This window comes from Zootoca vivipara, chromosome 7 (genome assembly GCF_963506605.1).
Source record: "Zootoca vivipara chromosome 7, rZooViv1.1, whole genome shotgun sequence".
Taxonomy (NCBI): domain Eukaryota; kingdom Metazoa; phylum Chordata; class Lepidosauria; order Squamata; family Lacertidae; genus Zootoca; species Zootoca vivipara.
Genome location: NC_083282.1, coordinates 830,064 through 842,575, shown reverse-complemented (window position 1 = coordinate 842,575; position 12,512 = coordinate 830,064). Strand labels below are relative to the sequence as shown.

At 47.0% G+C, this 12,512-nt stretch overlaps 1 protein-coding gene across 1 annotated transcript in view; it reads left to right on the top strand.

Moving 5' to 3' along the window:
• LOC118078516 (cysteine-rich protein 2) overlaps positions 1-12,512 on the top strand; it is a 46,529-nt gene that overhangs the window by 29,131 nt on the left and 4,886 nt on the right. The window contains exons 3-5 of the mRNA XM_035102413.2: positions 4,239-4,296; positions 8,388-8,525; positions 11,192-11,260. Coding sequence (XP_034958304.1) covers positions 4,239-4,296; positions 8,388-8,525; positions 11,192-11,260 — 265 coding nt within the window. The remainder of the gene's footprint in view (positions 1-4,238; positions 4,297-8,387; positions 8,526-11,191; positions 11,261-12,512) is intronic.

Genomic DNA, 12,512 nt, shown 5'->3' with positions numbered 1-12,512 from the left:
GTGCATTCCTCACATTAAGGGAGAAATATGTTCCTGCCTTATCACCATTTCCTCTCACAAATTGACTCCTGTTGACAGTTAAGTGCAGATACTGCCAATTGTTTGCTATGCCTGTGATGTTCAGGCTAGAGCAACACGGCACACTTACGTAGGTACTAGAGCACGGAAGGAAACCTACGGTAATGAACAACTAATCATGCAATACCTGAATACGTCCTCATACATATGCAACTCAAAACATCAATATAAACAAGTATAGAAATTTTTCTCCTAGTTTTCTATGTGGAAATATGATACTCCTGTCACTAAAAATTGTGGATGATTCACAAATTATCTTCTTCCGTTTATTACAAGCATATGAAAATGCACAAGTAACACCTGAAAAGGTCTGGGTCACAAAATTGCTGCTTTACAGCATAACCTGTTATTGCTGAATTATTTGCTTTGTTCATTTGTATATAAAACTTAAGAAACACAGTTTAAAAAAGAGAGGAACAGGAAAGGTGCTGGTTTGCTGAAAGGTACTTCTGGTGCCCCAAGGGGGTGAGGAGGCAGGGAGAGAACAAGCCTCCTTCTTCTCGCTGCAAGCTGCTCCTACTGCTGCTTGCCAGGTGAGTAAAAGGAAGGAGATTTGGCGGCTGGTGCAAACGGCTTTGGTAGGCCTGCCATACAAAGGTGGTGCTTTGTCCTGGATCTTAGGCAAGGCAATCAGTTTTTTTGCCAGCTCAGATTCAGTTGGCTTTAAAAGCTTGGTTCTCAATCGATTTTTTTTTTTTAAAAAAATGCTTTATTGATTTTTTTTTAAAAAAAACTACACAACACAAAGTAATCAACAGAAAGAAAACAAGCAAACATTCATTTCATAATTAGTGCTTGTTGTAGGTAAGTTTGTAGTTGGTTTCCACATGACCTCCGATCCCCCCATTGTGGTTCCCAAATTACATTTTTTTTACTACACACTAAGCTTTATCTCTTCTAGGTTATTTTAATAACATTGCTTTTATAAAGTTCTCTTGTTACATGCTGAAAGTCAGTCCAGACCTGCCAACGGATTTATGTTTTTGCAATGTTCTTTTAAATAAACTCTGTACACATCCCACTCTCTATTAAATTTTTGATCAGTGACATCTCAAAACCTTGCTGATAGTCTGGCTAGTTCTGCACATTTTTGCATTTTGTTTTGCCATTCTAGCTTGGATGAGATAGCATCCACTTTCCAACCCTTTGCAATTAAAATTCTAGCTGCTACTGTAGCATACATGAAAATCATCCTAAATTTCTTTGGAATTTTGTTGTTCATTCGTCCTAGCAGGAAGGCTACAGGCTTCTTGGGGAAAGAACATTTAAACATTTTTTTTTATGTTTGCTGTAAATTATCTCTCAAAATTCTCTAATTCAGGGGTCGGCAAACTATGGCCCGGGGGCTGGATGTGGCCCACAAGGCTCATAAATTCAGCCCGTGGACCCTGCCACCTGCTCGGTCAGTGTCTGTGCTGAGCTAAACAGGTGCGGCGTTTCCTTGAAAAGAAGCCACGGACACCTCGCCGCGCGGAGACTGACATCCGTGATGCTGGCATGGCTTCGGATTGGCTGCAGGAAGTTCCTGCAGCCAATCCGAAGCCTCGCCGCCCGCGGACTGAGGTAAACCCGGCTTCAGCTGCAGCTTGGCCCACCTGCTGGCCCCGTGCCTGGCGCTGCTGCTGGTGGCGCACTCAGTGTCTGCGCTGGAGCAGCTGGAGGGCGAGCTGCGCACCACCTGCCTGACACTCCGCATGCGCGGCCTGCCCGCTGACCTGGCCTTGGACGGCGGGCTGCAGCATGTTGTGCATGCCACCTGGGAGCTCCGGGGGTCTGGCCCGATGGAGCGGCTGCTGCCCGTCAAGAATGCCGGTGAGCGGGCAGCGCCAAGACACGCTCCTGAGCGCATGAAGAGTGCCTTCTTCCTCCAGGTCTGGAGGCAGCTGCGGGACTGGCTTGCAGGGTATTTATATATTTCAAAATATAGTCCAGCTCGCCACAAGGTCTGTGCGACAGTGGACTGGCCCCCTGATGAAAAAGTTTGCTGACCCCTGCTCTAACTCTTTTACAGTTTCCCCACATGTGGATTATTGTGCCTTCCGCCTCACTGCATTTCCAACAGGTGTTTGGCCTAGATTTAAACATTCTGGCCAGTTTGACAGGTGTTAAATACCACCTCTCCCATAATTCCATTTGGGTATTATAGCCAAAGTCCCTGGCCCACTGCACCATTACGGATTTTACTTCTTCCTCCTTGAGCTCCCAGTCAAGGAGGAGCCTATACATGTTGGAGAGTAGTTTGTATTTAATTTGAATCCGATCTTTTTTGAGCCTCGAAGGCTCAAAATACCTCTATGGAAAAGCCGGGGTTTTTAAAATCTTTTTGGAAAGTCTCATTCAGTTGGAAATATTGCAACCAATATGTCAGGTAGTTTCAGATTTCTTTGAATTTTTAAAGTTTTAACCTGTTATATTTTTCTTCCAGCAGTTCTTTATAGGTTGCCCAAATACCTCTCATATTTTCTCATATTGGTAGCCACCAAGGCGTTTTGGGTTCTAGAAAGGTCTTATATTTATCCCACACTTCATACAGTGGTACCTTGGGTCTGTTCTTATCCCAAAACTATTCTTAACCTGAGGCGTGCTTTTGCTAATGGGGCCTCCCGCTGCCGCTGAACCGCCAGCACACAATTTCCATTCTCATCCTGGGGCAAAGTTCACAACTACTGTATTTCATGGTTAGCGAAGTTCGTAACCCAAAGCGTTTGTAACCCGAGGTACCACTGTATAACGATTTCCTAATCACATGGTTTGAGAAACCTTTATGCACTTTGGCCTTCTCATAACCTAGATAGGCATGCCAGCCATATCTAATATCGAACCCTTCTAGGTCCAGGAGATCGGTGTTTCTTTAATATCATCCACTCCCGTATCCTGGAAAGGCAAGTTGCTTCATGATACAGTTTCAGATCCGGTACTGCAAACCGCCTCCCGTTTCTTTTATATCGTTCAATAATTTGTGCTTTATACTAGATTTTCTGCCATTCAAAATAAATCTTAGTATATTTCTTCTGCCAATCTTTGAAGCAGCTTGGTATGAATTGAAACAAAAAGATAATTTTTGGAAGCACACTCATTTTTATCGTGGAAATTCTTCCCCAAAATGAGATATTTAGCCTATTCCAGATTTCCAATTTGTTTTTTATCTCCTTCCAGGTGCTGGCATAATTAGCCTGAAATAAATTGATGTTCTTCACTGTGTGCCATATGCCCAGATATTTAACTTTTTTGCTAATTTCCAGGTCACAGAACTCATGTATTTCACTTTTTTCCTGGGCTTCCATATTTTTGACCAATAATTTGACTTGAACTGAACGATACCAAACAGTCTCCTGGCCACTTGTTGGCTTTTGCCACACTAGATTTGACTCTGAATATTTTTTCAGTTCCCTTAAGTACTGTATTTCGCCTTCTTGTAGCTCTAACCACTTGGCTAGCTCCTTAATAATTTGCTCATCTATAATCTCCTCTTAGGGGATACCTCTAAATCTCAGAGTCATCTCTTTTCTCTGCATTTGTAAAGTGGCTGTCGCATCTAGTGCTGCCTCCTGAGTTTCTTTCAGTTCTGCGGTCCCTTTTTTAATCTTATCTTGCTCTCTTATTGTTTCTTTGCTATCATTGTGGGCTTTCTTGGAGGAATCTTCTAGGTTTTGAGATTTATTTGAGGCAAGATGCTTTTTGAGCCACCATGTGCCCTTCTCCTCCATGTTTGGCTAGTACCAGCAATTCTTGTGGGAACTGGAACAGCCTTTCTCTTTTGAAGTCCACAGGAGTTAGAACTCCTTGTTCTCATCACTACTGTCTATATGTTTTTATTTTATTCTATTTTGCTATGCCTTTGTTCTAACTTTGTGATTTTCTAAATATCCCTGAAAACTGTGTGTGTTTTATGTTCTGCGGTATCTTTTAAAAATATTGATGTATTTTTTTTAAATTTTACAACAAGCACCTTGTGAGTGGATGGCAAATTTAGAATCTCAAATAAAATAACAAAACCTTGTGGCATCTCCAGATTCTTTATAGACTCAGGATCACATGAAATAGTCAATGCCCTGCCTTTATGATTTAGTGATAAATCAGCCTTCAGTGGACAATTGTTTGAAGCTAATAATCTTTTCTTAACACTGGTTAATCTAACAGTTGCCATTTCTCTGTCTTAGCATGATGGAAAGCCCTATTGTCACAAACCCTGTTACGCAACATTATTTGGACCAAAAGGTAGGTTTCTCTTTCTGGGTGGTTGGACCGTTTCAACTCTAGACACAAATACTGATAAATCTCTCTCCCTCTCCCTCTCACCTCACCTTCTCATCACCAAAGCCAAGTAGAGACATCACTTTTGAGTTTATGTAATGTCTGTCTGTTCACATATCTCTGGTGTGGCACACCTTGTGGTTTGAGGTGTGCTCTACTTTAAATAGGAGCAACTTTGAGCAGAGCAAAACATTACATGCAAACATGTAGAACAGAGAAGTGCTGAGATGGGTGTTCCACACTTTCCCTGCTACAACTACCCAAGTCCTATCCTGCCCCCCCCCCAGTGTTTCTGCCTCATGAATGAAATAAGAAGTGAAAAATACTGTATGCTTTTGATTATTAGCCCAGAGGCAGGGTGCTCTTAAGACAATGACTAAACCAGCCTCCTTAATAATGACGGGGTCTGGCCCTCAAGCAACTCCTTCCCATTCCTGTGATCACTACAAACCCCGTAGTGGAACCAACTCCAGCCATTCTGTTGGCTAGGGCCCACTCCCAAGGCAGCTCTCACCTCCTCTTAAAAACAGATTAACTTATACAAACTACAAAATAAACCAATAGGAAATAATGATAAAATGAAATGCATGTTAACATTTGCTGTTAGGGGACTTTCTTGGGTGTAGGAATTGAGCTCTTATGGTGAAATCCCCTAACATACAGTGGTGCCTCGCAAGACAAAAGTAATTCGTTCCGTGAGTCGCTTCGTCTTGCGATAATTTTGTCTTGCAAAGCATGGTTTGCCACGGCAAAAAACAACAACAAAAAACCCCCGAAAAACTTTGTCTTGCGAAGCACGGCCATAGAAAACTTCGTCTTGTGAGTCACAAGCAAAATGCTTTCGTCTTGCGAGCTTTTCGCCGCGCGAGGCATTCATCTTGCGAGGTACCACTGTATTACTGGATAGTGACAGTATCTACATTACTAAACTCTGGCTTTCTAGGATGTTCAGATCCTTAGTAGCACAGGCTCTCAACAATATCTTGATTATTGTTGAAAACACCCCTCCAACACAGACACTGTACCAGTAGAGGAATTTGCTGCTGGGTCCAAAACTTTGAAAGCACTGGGGATAGAGCAAGGGCTGGAGCTCACTGGGAGAGCACATCATTTTGTAGGCAGCTTCAGCTCACCATGTACGACTGCGAAAGATCCCTGTTTGAATGAACCCTGAAGAGCTGTCCTCAAGTCAGTGCACTAAGCCATAGGGACCAGTAGTCTGACTCGGTTATGAAGCTGCTGGCTCCCTGTAGTAGTATTAGTAGTAGTAATAATAATAATAATAATAATAATAATAATAATAATAATAATTTATTATTTATACCCCGCCCATCTGGCTGGGTTTCCCCAGCCACTCTGGGCGGCTTCCAACACAATATTAAAATACAATAATCTATTAAACATTAAAAGCTTCCCTAAACAGGGATGCCTTCAGATGTCTTCTAAAAGTCTGGTAAATGTTTTTCTCTTTGACATCTGGTGGGAGGGCATTCCACAGGGCGGGTGCCACTACCGAGAAGGCCCTCTGCCTGGTTCCCTGTAACTTGGCTTCTCACAGCGAGGGAACCTCCAGAAGGCCCTCAGCGCTGGACCTCAGTGTCCGTGCAGAACAATGGAAGTGGAGACGCTCCTTCAGGTATACTGGGCCGAGTCTGTTTAGGGCTTTAAAGGTCAGCACCAACACTGTGAATTGTGCTCGGAAACGTACTGGGAGCCAATGTAGGTCTTTCAAGACTTGGCGGCCGCTCCCCGTCACCAGTCTAGCTGCCGCATTCTGGATTAGTTGTAGTCTCCGGGTCACCCTTCAAAGGTAGCCTCACGTAGAGCGCATTGCAGTAGTCCAAGTGAGAGATAACTACAGCATGTACCACTGGCAAGACAGTCTGCGGGCAGGTAGGGTCTCAGCCTGCATACCAGATGGAGCTGATGAATAGCTGCCCTGGACACAAAATTGACCCACAAACAGTACTTCTGTCTTGTCAGGATTCAACCTCAATCTGTTAGCCGCCATCCATCCTCCAACTGCCTCCAGACACTCACACAGGACCTTCACCGCCTTCACTGGTTCTGATTTGAAAGAGAGGTAAAGCTGGGTATCATCCGCATACTGATGAACACTCTTACTGATCTCTCCCAGTGGCTGCATGTAGATGTTGAAAAGCATGGGGGAGAGGACAGAACCCTGAGGCACCCCACAAGTGAGAGCCCAGGGGTCTGAACACTCATCCCCCACCACCTTTCTGGACACAATTCAGGGGGAACGGAACCACTGTATAACAGTGCCCCCAGCCCCTCAAGACGGTCCAGAAGGATGATGAGGCCTGAATCCCGACTGGAAGGGATCCAAATGGTCCACTTCTTCCAGGCGTGCCTGGAGTTGTTCAGCAACCACTCGCTCAATCACCTTGCCCAAGAATGAAGATTTGAGACTGGGCGATAGCTGGCCATATTGGCTGCATCTAAAGATGTTTTTAAAGAAGCGGTTTAATAACTGCCTCTTTCAACGGGTCTGGGAAGGCTCCCTCACAGAGAGAAGCATTCACCACCCCGCGAAGCCCATCGCCCAGGCCTTCCCGGCTAGCTTTTATAAGCCAGGAAAGCCAGGATGGGAAGGATCAAGGAGACAGGTGGTTGGTTTCACTCGTCCAAGCAGCCAGTCCACATCCTTGGAAGTAACAGATTGCAATTGATCTCACGCAACTTGACTAGACAGGGCTCTAGCACTCCCTTGCCCCAGCCCTGCTCCCACGGTGGAGTCTACCTCTTCCTGAATCTGAGCGACTTTATCTGCAAAAAACTTTGCAAAATCATTGCAGGAGATCATGTGGCCCATGCTGAGCCCCGATGCAGCAGGTGGTTCCGCTAAATTGCGAACCACCTGAAAGAGTCTCCTGCTACTGTTTTCTGCAGATGCAATAGAGGCAGTGAAGAAAATCTTTGCCGTCGCTACTGCCACTTGGTAGGCTCGATATTGAGCTCTAACCCGTGTTCGGTCAGCTTCAGAATGAGTTATCTGCCACCAGTGCTCTAGCTGTCTCAGCGATTGTTTCATTGCCCTCAGATCAGTGGAAAACCACAGGGTTGTCCGGGCTCCATGTAATCGGAGAGGGCGCTTCGGAGCCAGACAGTCAATAGCCCTGGTTAACTCCACATTCCAGCGGGCCACCAGGGAATCGGCTGAGAGGCCATCAACATGGGATAAAGCATCCCCTACCACTCTCTGGACACCATTTGGATCCATTAGGTGGTGGGGGTGGACCATCCAAATCGGTCCCACCTCCCTGCAGAGGGGAAGGGTCGCGGAGAAGTCCAGTTGCACCAGGTAGCGATCTGACCATGGCGCTTCTTAAGTTTCGCTTTTACTTAGTGTCAGATCACCCACATCCATAGAAGTGAACACCAGGTCCAAGGCATGTCCGTGGCTATGAGTTGGGCCAGAGTTATTCAGGGACAGCCCCATGGAGGCCATGCTTTCCACGAAGTCCCGAGCAGCCCCTTGTAAGGTTGTGTCGGCATGGATGTTAAAATCCCCTAGGACAACCAAGCTAGGTGCCTCCAGGAGAACATCCGCCACGACCTGTAGCAGCTCGGGCAGGGAATCCTTGGTGCAGCGGGGAGGTCGGTACACCAAAAGGAATCCTGTACTGCCCCCATTGCCCAACTTCCAGAACATGCACTCAGAGAATAATATAATCATAGAGTTGGAAGAGACCACAAGAGCCATCCAGTCCAACCCTCTGCCAAGCAGGAAACACCGTCAAAGCATTCCTGACTCAGAGAACTGGGTCTTCCCAATAGGACGCCTGGTGCAAACTAACGACTTTCTGGAAATCACTGCAACCCCCCCCCCCCCCGCCCACAAGGACTGGGTTGCTGTATGTTCTGATGGTGGTTTTAGCTGGCTGGGCTAGGCTGACAAACCTTTTTGCCCATTGCTGCAACCATGGGAAGATGTTTATGGCTTCCCTCAAATACATAGATACAGCTGTGGAGAACGGAAAAGCACTTCTTTTTGGGCAGAAAGCCCTTCTGACCTCTCCTGCTCCATTTTCCAGGTGTGAACATCGGAGGGGCAGGATCCTACATCTATGATAAGCCCCAAACTGGAGGACAAGTGGCTCCAGGCCCTACTGAGCACATACCCAAAGTGGAAGACAAGAAAGTGAGTGCAGCACCCAAGGGACCCAGCAAAGGTGAGCATTGGGTCCCAGGAAGCAGGAGAAGGGGTTCTGCGAGGGCGTTTGGGTTGTGGCAGGCAACAGCCTATGCACCCCTGCTTCTTCCATTCCCTGCTGGGCAATGGGGAGACTCTGTGGTTGGCTCATTTCATGATTCCTGATAACTCGCTTGCTATCCATTTTTGTTGCTCCTTCCATACTCAGTGTTGTGTCTTATGTTGCAGTTCTACAGAAATAGAGAAAAGTTCCATACATTTTAGGTCCAGGTTACCTGACAAGCCATGTTCCCTCATAAGAACCTGCCTGGGTTCTCAGATCTTTGGGGGAGGCCCTTCTCTCGCTCCTGCCACCCTCACAGACACACTGGGTGGCGATGCAGGACAGAGTCTTTTTGGTGGTGGCTGCTCACAGACTTTGAACTTCCTTCTTAGAGAGTTAGACTGGCTCCCACTTTGTTGTTCTTCTGCGGACTGGTGAAGACTGTCTTGTTCCAACAGGCTTTGGAAACTGGCTGCTTAGAAGGAAAGGGAGGGTGCTGTGCTGTTTTTTATTGTGAATATCTGTGTGTTTTAATGGTAGAGAGAGAGAGAGAGAGAGAAAGTGACATTTCAAATTGCAAGGTGCAAGAGGGATTGTTTCTTTATTGCTTGGTGCAGTAGTTCAGTCCACTTGTCAAGTGATGCTCTGAGCTCCAAGCAGCCATTGAAACCTGCAGACAGCGGCAGGTAAGAACTGTCTTGACTGGCAGCTGCCTGGCTTAAGGTGGGCAGAAACTGACCAGTGAGACACGATGTTCTCTCCCACCAATGAAGGCAACCTGTAGCGCTTGAACCTCACGCCAGTCAGGTTGAGCTTCTAACTCATAACTGCTGCCTCCTACCTTCTTTTTGCTGCATTAGCAGCACCAAAGTGACCAGCCTGCAGCACAAGCCTGGGCAGTGTCTCTGGAGCCAAGGGCTGTCCAGATGAGGGCTGCCCACTCTCAGCCTGGCTGGTTACATGGTCCAGAGGAAAGCAGAGCAAGACGTTTGGCACCAGCTTGGCTCCAGGAGTTGCCAGAAGGAGGCGTACAGTGTGCCATCTGACCATCTTAGGGACTCAACTCTGGATTTATATAGGGTTTACTCCTGGGTGGGCTCCCTTCCTAGGGTGACAAGCCCCATCTGTCCCTCACTTCCCTCCACAGCATGGGCAGAAGCCGCCTTCTTGACCGTTGGACCCCCTCTTGTCCGCTCAGTCTGCCAGAGCCTGTATTTGCATGCAGGGGAAGTCCCCAACTCAACGAGGGTTTGAGACCCATCAGCTTCCCTCACCTGGTTAAGCCAGCCAGTCAGTGTCGTTTCCTGGGGTGCGGCCGCTGTCACATGCTGACAGCTTCTAGGAGCCACAGGTGAGATTTCTCACTGTGTCAGCTGCAGGAGAAGTGCTGAGAGCAGAGACACCCCTTGACTTCCTAGACCTGACAAAGGCATTGGTGCCAAGTTCCGGATTGAAAAATCCAGGATCAGCAGCGCCACGGCACCGGAAGTCGCTTCTATGCACTTCTGGACATGCATAGAAGTGACTTCCGATGCCACTGTGCCCATTTCCAAAATGTCTGCAGCGCCAGAAGTCGCTTCTACGCATGTCCGGAAGTGCATAGAAGCGACTTCTGGCACTGCAGACATTTTGGAAATCATAGAATCATAGAGTTGGAAGAGACCACGAGGGCCATCCAGTCCAACCCCCTGCCAAGCAGGAAACACCATCAAAGCAATCTTGACATATGGCTGTCAAGCCTCTGCTTAAAGACCTCCAAAGAAGGAGACTCCACCACACTCCTTGGCAGCAAATTCCACTGCCGAACAGCTCTTACTGTCAGGAAGTTCTTCCTAATGTTTAGGTGGAATCTTCTTTCTTGAAGTTTGAATCCATTGCTCCGTGTCCGCTTCTCTGGAGCAGCAGAAAACAATCCTTCTCCTTCCTCCATATGACATCCTTTCATATATTTGAACATGGCTATCATATCACCCCTTAACCTTCTCTTCTCCAGGCTAAACATACCCAGCTCCCTAAGCCGTTCCTCATAAGGCATCGTTTCCAGGCCTTTGACCATTTTGGTTGCCCTCTTCTGGACACGTTCCAGCTTGTCAGTATCCTTCTTGAACTGTGGTGCCCAGAACTGGACACAGTACTCCAGGTGAGGTCTGACCAGAGCAGAATACAGTGGTACTATTACTTCCCTAGAAATGGGCAGAGCGGCATCAGAAGTCACTTCTACACATGTCCGGAAGTGCATAGAAGCGACTTCCGGTGCCGATGTGGCGCTAGAAGAAAATGGCTGCCGGCAGGAGCTCCGTAATCCGGGGGAATACAGGGTATTTTGCCAATCAGGACACCTGCGGGAAATGGTGAGAAAATACGAGGGTACTTGGCAGCTGTGGACAAAGGCCTTTGACCTCATCAGCCAAAAAGGACTCTTCGCACAGCTCCACAAGAGAGGATACCTATGGTACCTCAGCGCCACAAGATGATTGTGTCCTTCCAGGTGAATAGGTGTAGTGTTGTCCAGTATGATGGCTCCTCCTTGGATGCTGTGTTCAGAGCTGGTTGGCTGAAGAGGAACAAGGTCTGTCAGATCCCGTTCTTGAGGTTGGAGCTGAGCATTTTGGAGAATTTGTGCCTTCCCATTTGTGTTCCAGCTACCAGCATTACCACCTTCACTGGGGAGCCAAACATCTGCCCACGCTGCTCTAAGAAGGTCTACTTTGGTGAGTATTGGCCTGTCCTGCATCTGTCCCACCTTTGCTTCAGAGATAGCGAAATGTTGCAGCCGAATGAAACCAGCGTCACCAAGCCAGAAATGGTCATGGCCTGGAATGGCAGATAATTAGATTTTTCAAAAAAGGAATATATCATCTCTAGCAGACAAGCAAGCTCCAATAAGAAGTAATAAACTCTCTGGCAGTTTTATGTAGGTTTATTTAGAAAAAGACAAATCCAGAGCCCGGCTTCTCGCCTGCTTGCATTTACGTTTGTTGGACAGTCTGAAATCTCTCCCCTCCCACAACAGGAAGGATGCCAGACTCCTGCCTTTCCCCTCTTGCTTTCCCGTTGCCTTCTGATTTTATCCAAACGCCTGGCTCTCCCCCCTCCTGCTCACTCTCACTCAACCCAGACTCAGACCTCTGCTTATCTCCTGATTGCCTATCAACGCTTTGACTGCTTTCCAACTCTTCCTCTCCTTGAGAGCCAATAGAGTCTTCTCCAAAAAGGGGGGTTGAACGGCCCTTTCTCGATTCTGACAGGCAGTTCTCTGCAAAGTCGGTCCCTAGTTCAATCTCTAACTCACCCCCTGCACTCTGAGGGGCTATGTTCCTGACATCCTGGTTTCATAGTGGGGAGTGGGTTTGTGTGAGGTGGTAGCTAAAGAAACAAAGGATTGAAGGGTCATTCCAGTCTGCTAAGACTGCAATCTGTAAGGCTACACACCAAGTTCTCCCTTGGGACATAGAGTTGTGTCAGAGCAAAGAATGGCCAAATGGAGCAGTTCCTGGTCTGTTCCTGGAAGTTATTGGCAGAAAATTGATCGGTTCAGTGGCTGCCTGCAATTTCTAGATTTATACTTAAGTAGCATGCACACTCTGTTAGAAAAGGGGGGAATTCCTAATGGGACTACTGTATTGATTTGCATAAGGGGATGGAATTCCTGCTGACCCTTGTACACAGGACTGAACAGAACAAAGTAACAAGGATTCTGCAACTAGAACAGTTGAGTTCTGTGCCCTATATTAATCATAAAGATTTGCATTAATGCATGCAGTATCTGTTATGCTTCTGTGAGGGGCAAGAAGCTTTGAAGAGCACGGAGGCCTCATCTCTCAGTCCACAGAACGGAGCCTCCTTGTAGCTTTGGGGATTTTGCCCTAAATGTGCAAGCCTTTCATTTCACCCAGAATGGGTGGGAACTTGCTCTAAAGGAAATGGGGAGCCGAGATTCTGAGGATGCTGAATTGTGGCCAG